Source organism: Bemisia tabaci, chromosome 3, assembly GCF_918797505.1.
Source record: "Bemisia tabaci chromosome 3, PGI_BMITA_v3".
Classification (NCBI taxonomy): domain Eukaryota; kingdom Metazoa; phylum Arthropoda; class Insecta; order Hemiptera; family Aleyrodidae; genus Bemisia; species Bemisia tabaci.
This window is the reverse complement of record NC_092795.1, coordinates 52,685,579-52,699,124: the sequence shown is the minus strand read 5'-3', so window position 1 is coordinate 52,699,124 and position 13,546 is coordinate 52,685,579. Positions and strand designations below refer to the sequence as shown.

At 36.9% G+C, this 13,546-nt stretch overlaps 2 protein-coding genes across 3 annotated transcripts; both read right to left on the bottom strand.

The window, feature by feature from the left end:
- Nucleotides 1-120: 120 nt before the first annotated feature.
- LOC109036225 (protein D3) lies at nucleotides 121-4,999 on the bottom strand. The gene is made up of 5 exons (XM_019050260.2): nucleotides 4,150-4,999; nucleotides 3,127-3,253; nucleotides 2,705-2,842; nucleotides 1,724-1,805; nucleotides 121-758 (listed from the first exon to the last, which is right to left on the bottom strand). The coding sequence occupies exons 1-5, from the start codon at nucleotides 4,327-4,329 to the stop codon at nucleotides 593-595; spliced, it is 693 nt and encodes a 230-aa protein (XP_018905805.2). The 5' UTR covers nucleotides 4,330-4,999; the 3' UTR covers nucleotides 121-592.
- A 12-nt stretch (nucleotides 5,000-5,011) lies between these two features.
- On the bottom strand, nucleotides 5,012-12,040 carry LOC109036226 (protein D3). 2 transcript variants are annotated; one of them, XM_072298752.1, is made up of 6 exons: nucleotides 11,824-12,040; nucleotides 10,672-10,920; nucleotides 9,208-9,331; nucleotides 8,379-8,516; nucleotides 7,751-7,832; nucleotides 5,012-6,473 (listed from the first exon to the last, which is right to left on the bottom strand). In XM_072298752.1, exons 2-6 carry the CDS (start codon nucleotides 10,858-10,860, stop codon nucleotides 6,356-6,358), a joined length of 651 nt encoding a protein of 216 aa, XP_072154853.1. In that variant the 5' UTR covers nucleotides 10,861-10,920; nucleotides 11,824-12,040; the 3' UTR covers nucleotides 5,012-6,355. The 2 variants fall into 2 exon arrangements, with proteins under 2 accessions (XP_072154853.1, XP_018905807.2); XM_019050262.2 differs by having other exon boundaries at nucleotides 10,672-10,886.
- Between the last annotated feature and the right edge of the window lie 1,506 nt (nucleotides 12,041-13,546).

The following is a 13,546-nucleotide window of genomic DNA, read 5'->3' as shown; positions in this document are numbered from 1 at the left end:
TTTAAGAAGTAAAATAGGAATGGTTTTGAAATATAATAACCGGGATAGGCATTTTTTTCAGTTTCCCCGCCAACATGGAGGGAGTGTAGGTTTGAAAAATCAAAATTGAATACACCGAAATTTAAAATAATATGCGGGTGACCTTCGTGGAAAGTCAGATCATTTTTGAGGATTATCGTCTGAAGAAATATTGCAACAAAAGGCCGTCTTATTCTTGGAGCATAAAATCCATGAGGATTCTCTAAAAACATGAATGATGACAGGTAGGAATTAAATTAATTCATTGATAAAAGGTTTTTTTTTCTTGTCTCCCATCTTATCTTTCTTTTCGCCCTTTTTATCACATTATATATTGTCACTCTCTCTCTCTCTTCATGTTTTTTTTATCTCGATCTTTTTCTTCGCAATCTTCTTTCTCCTCGTCTTTGTCTTTATAATGATTTGCAAAGGGTCCTAACTTATCCTTCTTTTCCGGCTTTTCCCCTTTTCTCCCTTCACTCTTGCTTATCTTATGCTGTTTTTCAAACTCCTTGTTACTCGGGATGGAGGAGATGGCAAGGTCTTCCATTTGTGTTTTGATGCTGATTCCTCATCAGCCGCGAGGCACTCCAGTCGTCATGTGAGCGTAGTAGTCTGGTGTTGACTTAGGCACATCAGTCTCTACGGTGAGGAAATTGGCTGCCACCGGCTCGTTCAAACCGTATTTCTCAGCAAATTTCAATGTTGAAGTGTTACCTCTTGCTCTAGCAATCGGTTCCCTGAAAATTAAATGGTCACATGAATGGAGGGAGGAAAATGGTGCTGGTGAAAAATAAATTGAAATGGAGGTCCAAAGCCGTTTGATGAGACAACAGAAAGAAGTCGCGATCCTGGTACTAATGGACGGTGTAGTTTCTATGCAAATTTTCCAAATTTCTCTTATGATGTTTTGTTGGTTGACGAAACGGTAATGACTTACAAATCTGGCGCGCCCTATACGCCATAGATACGAATAGTGGACCCAGAGACAAGAGACCCTCCACTAGTATCTTGGCCATGGTGGAAGCTTTTACTTTCGGGACTTCTGCATTCTACTGTTGACTTACCTACATGGTTAATGTTCAACAACGTGTTGGCAGTTTCGTTTTGCAAACAAGCCGAAAATGGCCGATGTTTGGGAAAGTTGTTTGGCTCATGACGTCATCCGAAGCTCATCATCGACCATGTAGGTAAGTCAACAGCCGAAACTATAGGGTGATGACTGTTGCTCCCTAATAATTGTCCATAAGGAATTGTTGAAACCCAGAAAGTAAAAGCTTCCACCTGTCGCTAGGAGGCCAATGGAGGGTCTCTTGTCTCTGAGTGGACCATCAGACCAGGAAGTTTTCAGAATCAAGCACCACATTACATGCTTTCTCATCAAAATTTTACGTTAAAGTTCAGTAGGAAATCGAAAAATTTCTTAATCTGACCCATGAGAAGCAAAAAGCAAGGACCGTCAATTCAACTTACATGCTTCCAAAAATCGATGTCTCCCACATTCAAATCGAACACTAGTCGAATTCGCAGATTTTGTTGCAAATTCTTGCAATTTCTCCGAGGATGCCCTTACCATTTTATCAGTTCCTCTCACAAATCAATATTTTGCATGATTATAAGCTCATCTCCTTGCAATGATCAAATGTCCTGTGTATTTTAACATTTACTTTTTAAGAACTTTTTTGAAGCGAAATAATTTACTTACCTTCTCGTGAAATTCCTCTCATAGAATTTTAATTTTCGTCTATAAGGTTGCTGGAATACTACAAATAAAATTCGATGTGAACCTGAAAAATTATGAAATGTTTCATTCACAGACCAAATATTCACATAAAAACGTATGTACAAATCGACGGTCATACATACATCAATAATTCAAAAGTGCTATTTTTCCCTCGATGACAAAAATAGCTGATGGCATGACATTTAGAAATAAACGCCCATATAATACTCTACATCGGCGACCGACAACGTTGCACAGTGGATGGAGTTAATTAGAGAAGTCGGACATGATGTTTGACCAAAACTATTCTTTTGATGTTTATTCCGAAAAATTTTAAATTTCCAGGGCTATTTCAAGAAGAAAATTTCACGAGGAAACCAATGGAATCACTTTAAACCTTAAAATTGTGTACATGCGGAGTTAAAAGCGTTTAAAGTTTCCGAATTTTGTACGATCTTTTTTATTGAGTCAATCCACTAAGCGTCGGCGCAAAATCGAAAAAATGTAACGGAATCGGATCCATTGACATAAAAGAGGAGATCTCTGTAAGATCCAAGACATTCTGCAACCTTCCGAGATCCCCCTTTTAACTTGAAAATATGATATTTTTAAAGCTCTGCCTGCATATGAATATCGCCACAAATCATTAGGAGCGATCATTTTCCATAAATTTTGGTCCATGTACATTGCATAGCTGTAACAGATAAATACTCAGAAAAGATGTCTCTAAAAAAATTGGTAGGATGTAGCTTCCTTTCAGGGCACTTTTGAGAAGCGAATTGTAAGAGGAAAAAGCCTTATTTTGAATAATCGGACACGCTCCAGCAATATGGCCATTTAATCTTGCAACGCCCTATGCAGAGGCAGATGAAAACATATTTACCTACATACTATACATCTGTCCATTGATAGAATCAAACATTAAATCAACTTCCAGCATAACTGCAAGACATGTTTACCAACCTTCATCTAGAAAATTCCCCGCGCCTAAGTAAGGGATAATTTCCTGTCCCCTCTCAATATCTGTACTGGGAATATTTCCAACCAGCCAATGCCTGAAATCTCGCAATTTTGGTTCTTTCTTACTAGGAACATCTATGCCTGTAGACAATTAACAAAAAATAATGGAACTAAAAAAAAAACTCAAACATGCTGATCATAAAAATGATACCTAGTTAGAGAATTAGTTAAAATAAAAAGTCGTTCGTTGAAGTAGATTTAATTTCTCTTCCTTTCTTTTTTTACGTATTGCGTACGTTTAAAGAGACACTAACATTGGACGCTCAAAAATATAAAAAAAATAATACGTGTTGCAGTTGCGCTTTTGTTTGAATCATTTACACAATTATAGAATTATTCAACCAATGTATAATACATTTCCTTACCTATTGCGAGTAAACAATAAAGCGCTTTTGTTCCGTTGGTTGGCCAATCTAAATAGTCAGGTTTCTTTTTAATTTCATCTGGTGTAAAGCTGTTTCCAAAAGACATTTCTTTTCCCTCAAAATGACCCTAAAAATTTAAATTCCCGCCATTAGCTTGGCATGCCAAGAAAACTGTAAACATTGGAACAAATTCCCGGATATAAGCTTTGTTTGGAACTCATTCCAAAATTTATATAAACAATGATACTTACTCGTATTTCAAAACATGTCATTTTCGAAAATTTTAGATTGTGTTAAAATTAACATCTCAAAGAATTTCTCGGACAGATGTTTCTTATTTTGCGTCAGATGTGTTTGGGGGGGGGGAATCCAAAATATTTATATTATTTATTTTTTAATATAATTTTAAAAAAAAATAATTCATGATCACTTTTCAACAATTTACATGATCATTTGTAAATCTAGCAACATATTTCTTCCAAATCAGGTAAATAATTACTTTATAAATGGGTGTTGTTTTTTGGAAAGAACCAAATTACATCAGCTGTTGCCACATTTCAATGGATATAGAGATTATTTACAGGAGAACGGTTGTACCGCAATCCTAAAGAAAATTTCATTGAATTTACTTATTACCCCAAAGGATATTTCCAGAAATTTTAAAGAGGATTGATTCACAAGCGTTTTCTCATAAACAAATAAACTTTTCGAAATGAATTGTAAAATGAAATTCCAGCAACAGGTGATGTCAGTTGGTTCCTTTAAGGAGAAATCACCTAAATTACGATCAAAACGCTCTACAAAAAATTAAGAGTTGCGATATCTGAAACACTAAGTATATGAACTTTTATTCCTTTGTTTATTTGTTTCTACATTCATATTATTAGATACTTATGTTATTTGCTTTGACTAAGCCATTTTTCGCGATTTTTTCAGAGAAAAATCATTTTGGCCCTTTCGACAGTATTTTGAATGCAGCATGCACACCCTACAGGAACAACAGATTAACAGATAGATACTCACAAACATCACATGCTTTGGCATGTGTGCAAATATGTCCGGCACAATTTTATGCTTTTCAAGAATCTGTTTTTTATCTGAGGGTGTCTCTTCTAAAAGGGGTTTGCCGGCAAAAAGAGTTTCGGCCATATGCCCTTTTATAAGAAGAAAAAATAGCGTTGATGCCTCAATGAATGATTTCATTTCCCTGAGTAGGTGGTTCACTTTTGACTGTAAAAGGCTCTGGCAGAGACTCAATAATTTGTAATTGAAAAAAGGAACGTTTTAAGCACATTTAAATCCCGAAAGGAACTTTCACGGTAACTGGATACTGGAAAGTTTGAACTTAAAACTTCTGTATGTAAATTTATGCCATAAATAAAGGCGATATGTATCATAATATTTTCAATGCTATAGCATGTATAGCTTCCATGCATAGTTTTACATCTCAGCTGATAATTATGATTTATACCCGTTAGAGACAATTGCAAAATATTCGAACAATATCGATTAATCGCGTCTTATTGATGTAAACTGACTATTTTTTAACAAGTTACACAATGACATTGTGACACCAACGAAAACCAAGTAATCATATTGATCAAACGAGGAAGAAGTCATTAACTGAAGCATCGCCTTGAAAAAAGTTTTCCCTTATATCTCAGAGCTCCGCCTTTAATTAGTTCCCACATCGAATGATTTTGTTTTTGTATTTGAGATGAATGACCAGTATCCGTTTTGTATTTGAACCAATTACGATTCCAGTTGTTTGTAAAATATTGCTGAAGGAATAATCAAATGAAGGCTCCTCTTAATCCAAGTAAAAACCGCCCTAAGGAACTGTTCTGAATACATCTGACAGCGTTTAGGGTAAAGTACACTACAGTAATCGTATTGAAGATATATTATGTTTTTGTTCGTTGTACATCTTATCCTTCAACGTGCTTTGCACACTACCAATACATATGCATTTTCATAAAGAACAAAAAAGAATAGTTGAGAATTATTAGAAAAGAGAACCTATAACCAAAACTTTATCAAATATTCCTTAAAATCAAATTCAACAGCCGTAATAATAGCTTGCAATCTGAATAATTACCCTTTTAACTCTAATAGTCCTTGATTCTCGTCTTGCCTGTCAATATCTGATTCTGAAACCGACACTTGTTGAAGTATTTTAAAAACTTTGTGATTGACAGCAATTCGATCATCAGGAATGGTTGCAATTCAAACGCTGGGATACCATTCAAAAGAGCAGGTCACTTGAATGGAGATGTTGCATGTGTGAGGGATTTGCGATTTGACCATTGATTATTATGTAAAAGTTCGCGAGAAACACGATGGTGCCACTGGTTTTCTCTGAATTCATCTCCCAACCTCAAAAAAAGCTCTCAAAGTGAGGCCAAAATGGAGGGGATATCCCACCCTACCCTGAGAGTTCACCTCTACATCAAAACAAACTCTCCATGCAAAGATAGGGAGCAAAAACATTAGCAGGGTTGCCTTGTTTTCAGTTTTGGAGTCCCCAAATAAAGTGGCAACACTGCTAATGTATTTGCTCCCTATCTTCGCATGGAGAGTTTGTTTTGATGTAGAGGTGGACTCTCAGGGTAGGGTGGGATATCCCCTCCATTTTGGCCTCACTTTGAGAGTTTTTTTTGAGCTTGGGAGATGATTTCAGGGAAAACCGGTGGCACCATCGTGTTTCTCGCAAACTTTTACATAAGAATCAACAGTCAAATCGCAAATCCCTCACACCTGCAACATCTCCATTTTCGAGAGTTTTTGTTAGCAAACAAAACCGTTTTAAATCCCTAGGGAGGCTTCACATCATGATTTCTAGCGCACTTTAATTCCCATTTTGGTCCTTCCTGACGTTAAAGTTTAAAATACGAATATACGTACAACCAAAAATATTTCTTAAGTTAAAAATATACATAGGTACATGTTGTTGTTTACAAAACATTCAAGTGCTTAACTTGAGTGACTAGATCGTTTGATCACATATGTTTAAATCATTTCATTTCATCGGGACTTCTGCATAATACATGGTTAATACTAATCCTTAAAAAGAAAAATACATTTAATAATAGGCAACCCAACTTTAGTAATATGATTAAAAAAGGGTTGTCAGGGGGGGGGGGTTGTCAAGGGTTTGGCTTGTCATTGAAGTATATTATCACAATTTTCTCTAGATATATTACTTAATTTGAGACAAACCACTCTTTAGTTACTGCTGTCCATATCGAAGATCAAGACCAGCAAAATTTGCAGCCACTGGACCTCGCATACCATATTTTTGTGTGAAATTTACGAGATCAAAAGATGTGCGTTTCGCATAAGGATCACTAAAACATATAAACACAGAATTTATTACAGTCGTTCTTAACCAAGAGGAATTATATTCCTTTTTAAATTAACAGGAGTTAAACTGTAAGTCACTCTGCAGTCTACATGGTCTTGCTGGATTAAAACTCTGGCATTTTGTTTACTCTTATGAATTTATTCTCAAATATTTGTACATTTTTTCTTAACCTGAAAGATCTATGAGCAGTTTATGCTTGAAGTATTTGCTGCATTGAGTACAATAGAGGCGATATGTACTAGACCTCTGCTGAAGTTAATCCTTGAGTGGTTCATCCTAGCCTTCTCTTCGGCGGAAAGGTGACCAAATATGAATCATGCGGTATATTTCAACACAGTTTATAGAAGAATCGTAGGCTGCGAGTATTTTTTGAGATTTGTTAGTTTGAATTGGATTACATTTTGCAATAAAGAACCACTATTTTTGGTCCATTTTAGAAACAACATACATGCGATTAGTTTCCCTACATAGATATGTGTTTTTATGAAAGAACCAGAGATAGTGGTTCCTTTTTGCAAAATGTAATCCAATTGATAAATATCCTTGCGAATTTTAGAAAATTATTTTGACCTAAACAAATTGAAAAAATTTACGGAACTCTTAGTTTTGATATAAGTTAATACTTTCTCATGAAAATTTACAAAAACAGTAAGGTCGCAACTCTTTGTGGTGGAGAACTATGCTTTCATCATGGAAAATGAAGGAACAGTAACAAACACTCATTAAGAAATATAACTGCTTTGAGGGTCTCACAATCAGGCCGCACATATTTCAACGATGTAAGTCGGCAATCACATAACTCGGTTTGCGACGTCGCAGACTTCCTGTCATACTTTATTTTTTAAACGGAAAACTACTCAACGGCAATCTGAAATCAACTCCCAAGCTCAATAAAAGCTCTCAAAGTTGAGGCTGTAATGGAGGGGATAGCCAACGTTATCCTGATTGTCCACCTCTACATCAAGACAAACTCTCCGTGGAAAGATAGGGAGCAAATACATCAGCAGGGTTGCCGTACTTTCAGTTTCAGAGTCCCCAAATAAAGGGGCAGCCCTGTCAATGTATTTGCTCCCTATCTTAGCATGGAGAGTTTTTCTTAATGTAGAGGTGGACTCTCAGGATAGCGTGGAATATCCCCTCCATTTTCGATTTAACTTAAGAGCCTCTTTTGAGCTTGGAAGTTAATTTCAGAGAAAACGAGAACGTATAGAACCAGAACGGCTATGAGAACATATTAACATTAGGTGACAATAAACTTACCCCTTGGCTATGAGCGCTTCGTCAAATTTTGTTTCTTTCCCACTTGAATTTTCGTATACGACGTAAACTATCCAGTGTGGACCTGTGAAAAATGATTTCATGATTTTTAAATACCCCTTGAAGGACTGTAGGTGGATAGGGGGCTCTGGCGGCTAGGTGTCATAGAGCGCCCAAAACCGTTGTAAAAGCGGATTTTATGTATGTATGCTTGTAAAATATATTTCTTCTCAGTGACTGTTATGAAGACTCAAAGCTTAAAGAAAGTATTACTTTTCTATATTTCTGAAGTTATGCTGTATAAGAATGACCGTTTTGCAATTCCGCTACTTTTATTAATTTCATCTTATTTTCAGCTATTCACACAAGTACGCGTGCTTATCAGATCAAGGAAATCCTGCAATGTTATAAAGATATATAATAAACAGTACATTATTCCTAATGGCAAGGTGTAATAAATTATGAACATAAAGGCAAGTTTTGCATATTTTAAATATATATAAAGCAATTTGCACCAAAGACCTTTCGGGCAGAGCCCATCATCAATGCATGGTACCAATGCATCAATATGCAGGATTAGGCTAAACGTATTTTCATTTTCATATGTAATAAACTGGCAATACTGGCATACCTCTTTCATACCCGGCTAATGACCCACAATACTCTGCGATTTTGTCACCACCTTTTACGTCATTCCCCTTTATATTTGTGACTAGCCAATGAAGCCAATTTTTATCCATCGGCTGCTCACGGACTGGAGCATCTGGACCTAAAATTTAAAATAAAACAAACACATCACAGTGCTTTTGTAAAGATGAACAGGCAGCAGCCCTAATTACTGCAGGAGCCGTTTTATTTAGAATACTAAAATAATATACAGTGTCAATTTATATTCCCATCATACTTCCAGATGATATTTTCATTTATTTATTTATATATTCAAAAATGCGTTACTTTTTCTTCTTGTTTATATTAATTAAGAGGAACTTTACATCAGTGACTAAGTTTCTAAATCATGAAAGACATTTTTTACCTCAGTTCAACGGTTTCCTTAGGGAAAAAACCTCGCATCCGATACAGATGTCGATTACTGTATAGAATCCGAGGAAAGAGGGGATCTTTTTCAAAAAGAATCCTGCTTCCGTTATTCTGGATTGCCACCTTCTTGGTTTACAGTGATTATTAAAGCTCATGCGCAGGGGCTTTTGCTCTTATTCAATTAATCGATGCAGTATATAATAAATATAGGACGCAAGTTCGACCACGCCAGAATTACGGGACGAATCACCTCAATGCAACTATCTCCTAGGCTTGCTTTGTTATTCCAGCTTTCATGTAGACGAGTCGTCTTCCTGCCGCCCCCCATCCCAAAATTAGATGGGGCATGTGAATTTCTGTGAGGTTCTGTAATAAATTGAAAAATACAAAATAAGCAGAAGAGCTCATTCCGATCAAATTACCTATCATGAAAAGAGTGTAATAAGATCCAGCCTTGGCCGGCCATGTTACATTCACCGGCTCATCAATAATTTCGTAGCCATTAATCTTATTTCCGGACTTTATGGTTGTGTGTAGGTATACAACCTGTGGATCATTTGAGCAAATAATTTGATAGAAAGATAATTTGATAGATTATTTTTTCCCTGTTTCAGAATCTTCAGTTGAGGACTAATTAATGGGTTTTTAATGATATTGCATCGATCTAAAATAATTTAAGCCCTAGAGAGAATTTGTTTTTTGTTTTTTTTTTTGAACGGTTTGGGCAAAAATAGTTGCTCACGATAGAGAAAACTATCTCAGACGTTCGAAAAATTTAGAAATCTATGAATTTATACAGGGGGAACGATTAATTTTTGTGGTGGAAAAAAAGAATCTGTTGTAGTGACATTTTTCTGACCTTCACGAATCAAGACATTTTATTCTGAAATGTAACCTTCGCTGTTACTGTAACAATTATTTCCCGTAACACATATGAAGTTTTCATTTGGATGCATATTTCCCGATAGAATGAGTATTTTCCTAAACACTTCAAGAAAGTGCCAAAAAAACGGGTCTTCTTTTTCCCCCGATTATTCTGAATTTGTTAAGTACAACGTAAGTATAGTGGTATATCGATGGTGTAAGTCGGCAATCACATAACTCGTTTGATAAGTCTGAAAATTTCCGCCTCTATGTTATTTTTTTAAAAGAGAACAAATTGACATCATTCATTGAAGTTTATGCAGAATTGTTTTCACACAGAGAAGAAAAATCACGAAATGTTTGAAAGAATTGCTGTTGAGTAGTTTTCCGTTTAAAAAATAACGTATGACAGGAAGCCTGCAATGTCGCAAACCGAGTTATGTGATTGCCGACTTACACCGTCGATATGTAAACCGAGCGAATAATGAACAGTAGAGGAAAAAGGCAAAATATTCAATATGTTTCAGCTAGGCATTTTGTAGAAAAAATACAAGTCAGCAATGAGTGCCGAAATATTATTATGATTGTTTATTTCTCTTAACAGCTTAGCAATTAAAATATAACTAAAAAATAGTCGAAATGCTAATTTTACGCAACTAGTGTACGAAATTATGGGCTTTCCAAAATAGCCTACCATGGAAAGTCATTTTCATCCATAGCGTTGGTGCATACTAAGTTTTCCATCTTGATATCATGCGTCATTGACAAACACTTGCACCGGTTGTTGCTCGTACATCATTGATGAGAGCAAAGTATCTAGAAGAAATCATGACGTGCACTATACCTAAAAGAATGAAGTTCTGACTGCTTCTCAAATTTCAAAATCTCTGTTGATTATTCAGACATGAAAACTTGGTGTTAGAATAATTTTATTATTTACTAATCTTCAAATTTTCATTAAAAAATACATCGTAAATTTCGCGCAATAATTAGATGCAATTGAAAGGTATAAAACAGCGTACCGACAGTGTGTGTTGTGGCATTTCGGGTATAACGAATGGTACCATATTATTGGCTTTTAGCTTGAACCGTGTCACATCGTCTTCGGTATGAGAGAGTACGGAGAAAACTTGGTGAAGTATAACCAATATGAGGCAAAGATGGTGAGAACTCAGAGATGAAGGTAATGTCATCAAAAAATGGTTCATCATCTTCTATCAACCATCCAGAACCCAAGCTAAAATTCAGAGTGGCGCAGACCAGATTTTATTCTACCAATCATTAGAAATATGCAGGCGTTAAAATTTAATATTGATTTTAAATAAAGGATGGCAATGTCATTTTCCTTATCTAAACGATACAATCGTCCAGCCATAATATGTTCGAGATTCAAAATTTTGCATTCTTTAGATAAAGCTTACGAGCTATAGATGAAGGTTCATAATGCATCGTAAAAAAGAATGAGTCGTCAAAATTTGAACAAACAAAACGGAAAGAATCAAGTGTCAACACAGGCGGAGATAGGAGATATATAGTCGGGGCTTGTTCTTCATCTTTTTATCATTGAGAACATACAGAGCGAAACTTTCAGTCGCCCTATTTCTATGTTATATTGGTTCTGTTTGCCTGATTTGTCATGGTGTCTCAAAGGCTACATGAGCAACTCAACCAAAGATAAGAGAGACTTAGTCAGACCTCGTGTCTTATTTTTTCTGCCCAATCTTAATGACATCTCATTTGCAGCGTTGAGCTGAGCATTACAAATCCATGGGCGGCTTCAATTTTAAAGATGTAAGATCCTCTTCAGCAGCCTGATTGTTGAAATTTTTTGTTTGTCGGGACGACATAGATGAAATAGGTTAAAAGGTGAAGCGTAATTGGTCGGCTATGTCTTATCGCTGCTTTGTCGTGCCTATCGGGTTGAACTCACGACAAGCTAACGGCACCTCTTGAGTTTCCGACAGTACCTAAGTCGTTCATTCCACCTGACAAAGGCACGATAAAGCAGCGTTAAGACATAGCCGACCAATCACGCTCCGTCTTTTAACCCATGTCATCTATCAACAATCAGGCTGCTGGAAGAGTTATGAAGGTACAAATGGCGAATGAAGGGGGGGGGGGATAGAAAACCCCTGTATATGACCAAAAAGGTGAGAATTTAAAAAAAACCTCACCTTCAAAAACATAGAAATAGCATAGATAATACTTCAAATACCATCAAAATCACTGTATTTAACAACGGGCCTATTTATATTTAAATCTTCCATTGCAAGAAGAATCAAAGCCATTACTTTGAAATCGAGACCTCATCACGGAAAAAGTGAAGAAAATTGTCTAGTGGCCGAAGTACCAAACAATACTATTAGATAGTGAGCTAGACTTTCAAAATTTCACTTATGACAATGGCTCGACGTGTCTACATTTTAGGTCCGTCCTAGAAAAAAATTATAGATCAATTACTGATTAAAATTTATCTGTTATGAACTTCCTTAATAGTTGTTGAAACGTCATTGTTCAAGCGGCAACCACCTGTTTTTAGTTCCACTGCTTATTACGACACTGCAAGATTAGAAAAACGAAAGATGACTCATTCTAAACAATTATTATGTTTTTTTCAATAGGACTAAGATCGAATGTGAATACGTATGTACTTTCTTCAGTATTAAAAATCATTTTATACATACGTAAAATTTTGATAATGAAACCGAAAGCGGAGTGCATCAGTTCGTGGCTTGTCCAGTTCCTTATCCTTGAATAGAACTCATCGTTGAAACAGGTGGGTTCTCCTCGAAAAGTACGCACGTAAAATAACTGTATTACATATTTTGTGAGATTAATAAGAAAATAATTGTATCCTCATTTATAGTAATTGTTCCACTCCTTGATGGGCAGACCCTTCATACTCTATGCTTTGCCGATGACCAGATCGTAGTAGCTCAAGATGAAGAAGATGCAGATTACTTGACGCGGAAGTTGGTCGAAGAATATCTGAAATGGGGCATGGATGTTAGTGTGTCCGAGACAGAGAAGCTGGTCGTGGGAGCAGCGCAGCAACGACAAAGCATAGAGCTTGAGGATGGACGGCGCATCGAAGTGTGCGACGAGTATAAGTATCTCGGTGTCTGGCTAGATCAGGATGGAAGGATGGATAGAGCAATTAAGGACAGCATCATCCAGGGCAGGAGAGCCATCGCGATGCTGAACGGGGTGCTCTGGGATCAGAGCATTTCAAAGGCAAACAAGCACCGGATATATGACGCCATCGCTAAAAGTATCGCGCTCTATGGTAGTGAAGTGTGGCCTTTGACGAAAAGAACGCAAGAAATGTTGAGGGCAACTGAAATGGATTTTTGGCGGCGATCTGCCAGCATTTCGAGACGTGTGCCGTGTCCGTGATGAGAGAATTCGCCAGGTGATGAAGGTTGAAAAAGATATCGTGCACGACGTCATGTCAAGGCAGTAATGCTGGTATGGACATGTGCAAAGAATGTCGGAGGAGAGGTTACCCAAACAAGTTTTGGATTGGGTACCACCCGGGAAGAGGCGACGGGGCCCGTAAAGGGTTGGCGGCAAGGCGTTGACGAAGAGATGTTGCGGTGTCAGTTGCCCGAGAACCTCTGGGAAGACAGGCATATGTGGCGTTTGGGTGTCGTAAAACGCCAAAGTGCGTTGTAAAGCAACTTTACATATACAGGGTGGCCCAGACCTACCGTGCCAGGCTTTTTTTTTCGGTTAATTTAAGTCGCACAAAGTCCAGGATCGCGGGAATGAATAGGGAATCGACCCCAAGGAATCCGAATTTCATGGTCCCAGAGCCCCCCTGGCGTCTCTTGGGGGGTAAAAGGGGGGTCCGTACTTCAATAGTCAGGGTTTATGTCAAAATTTTGAAATTATTCA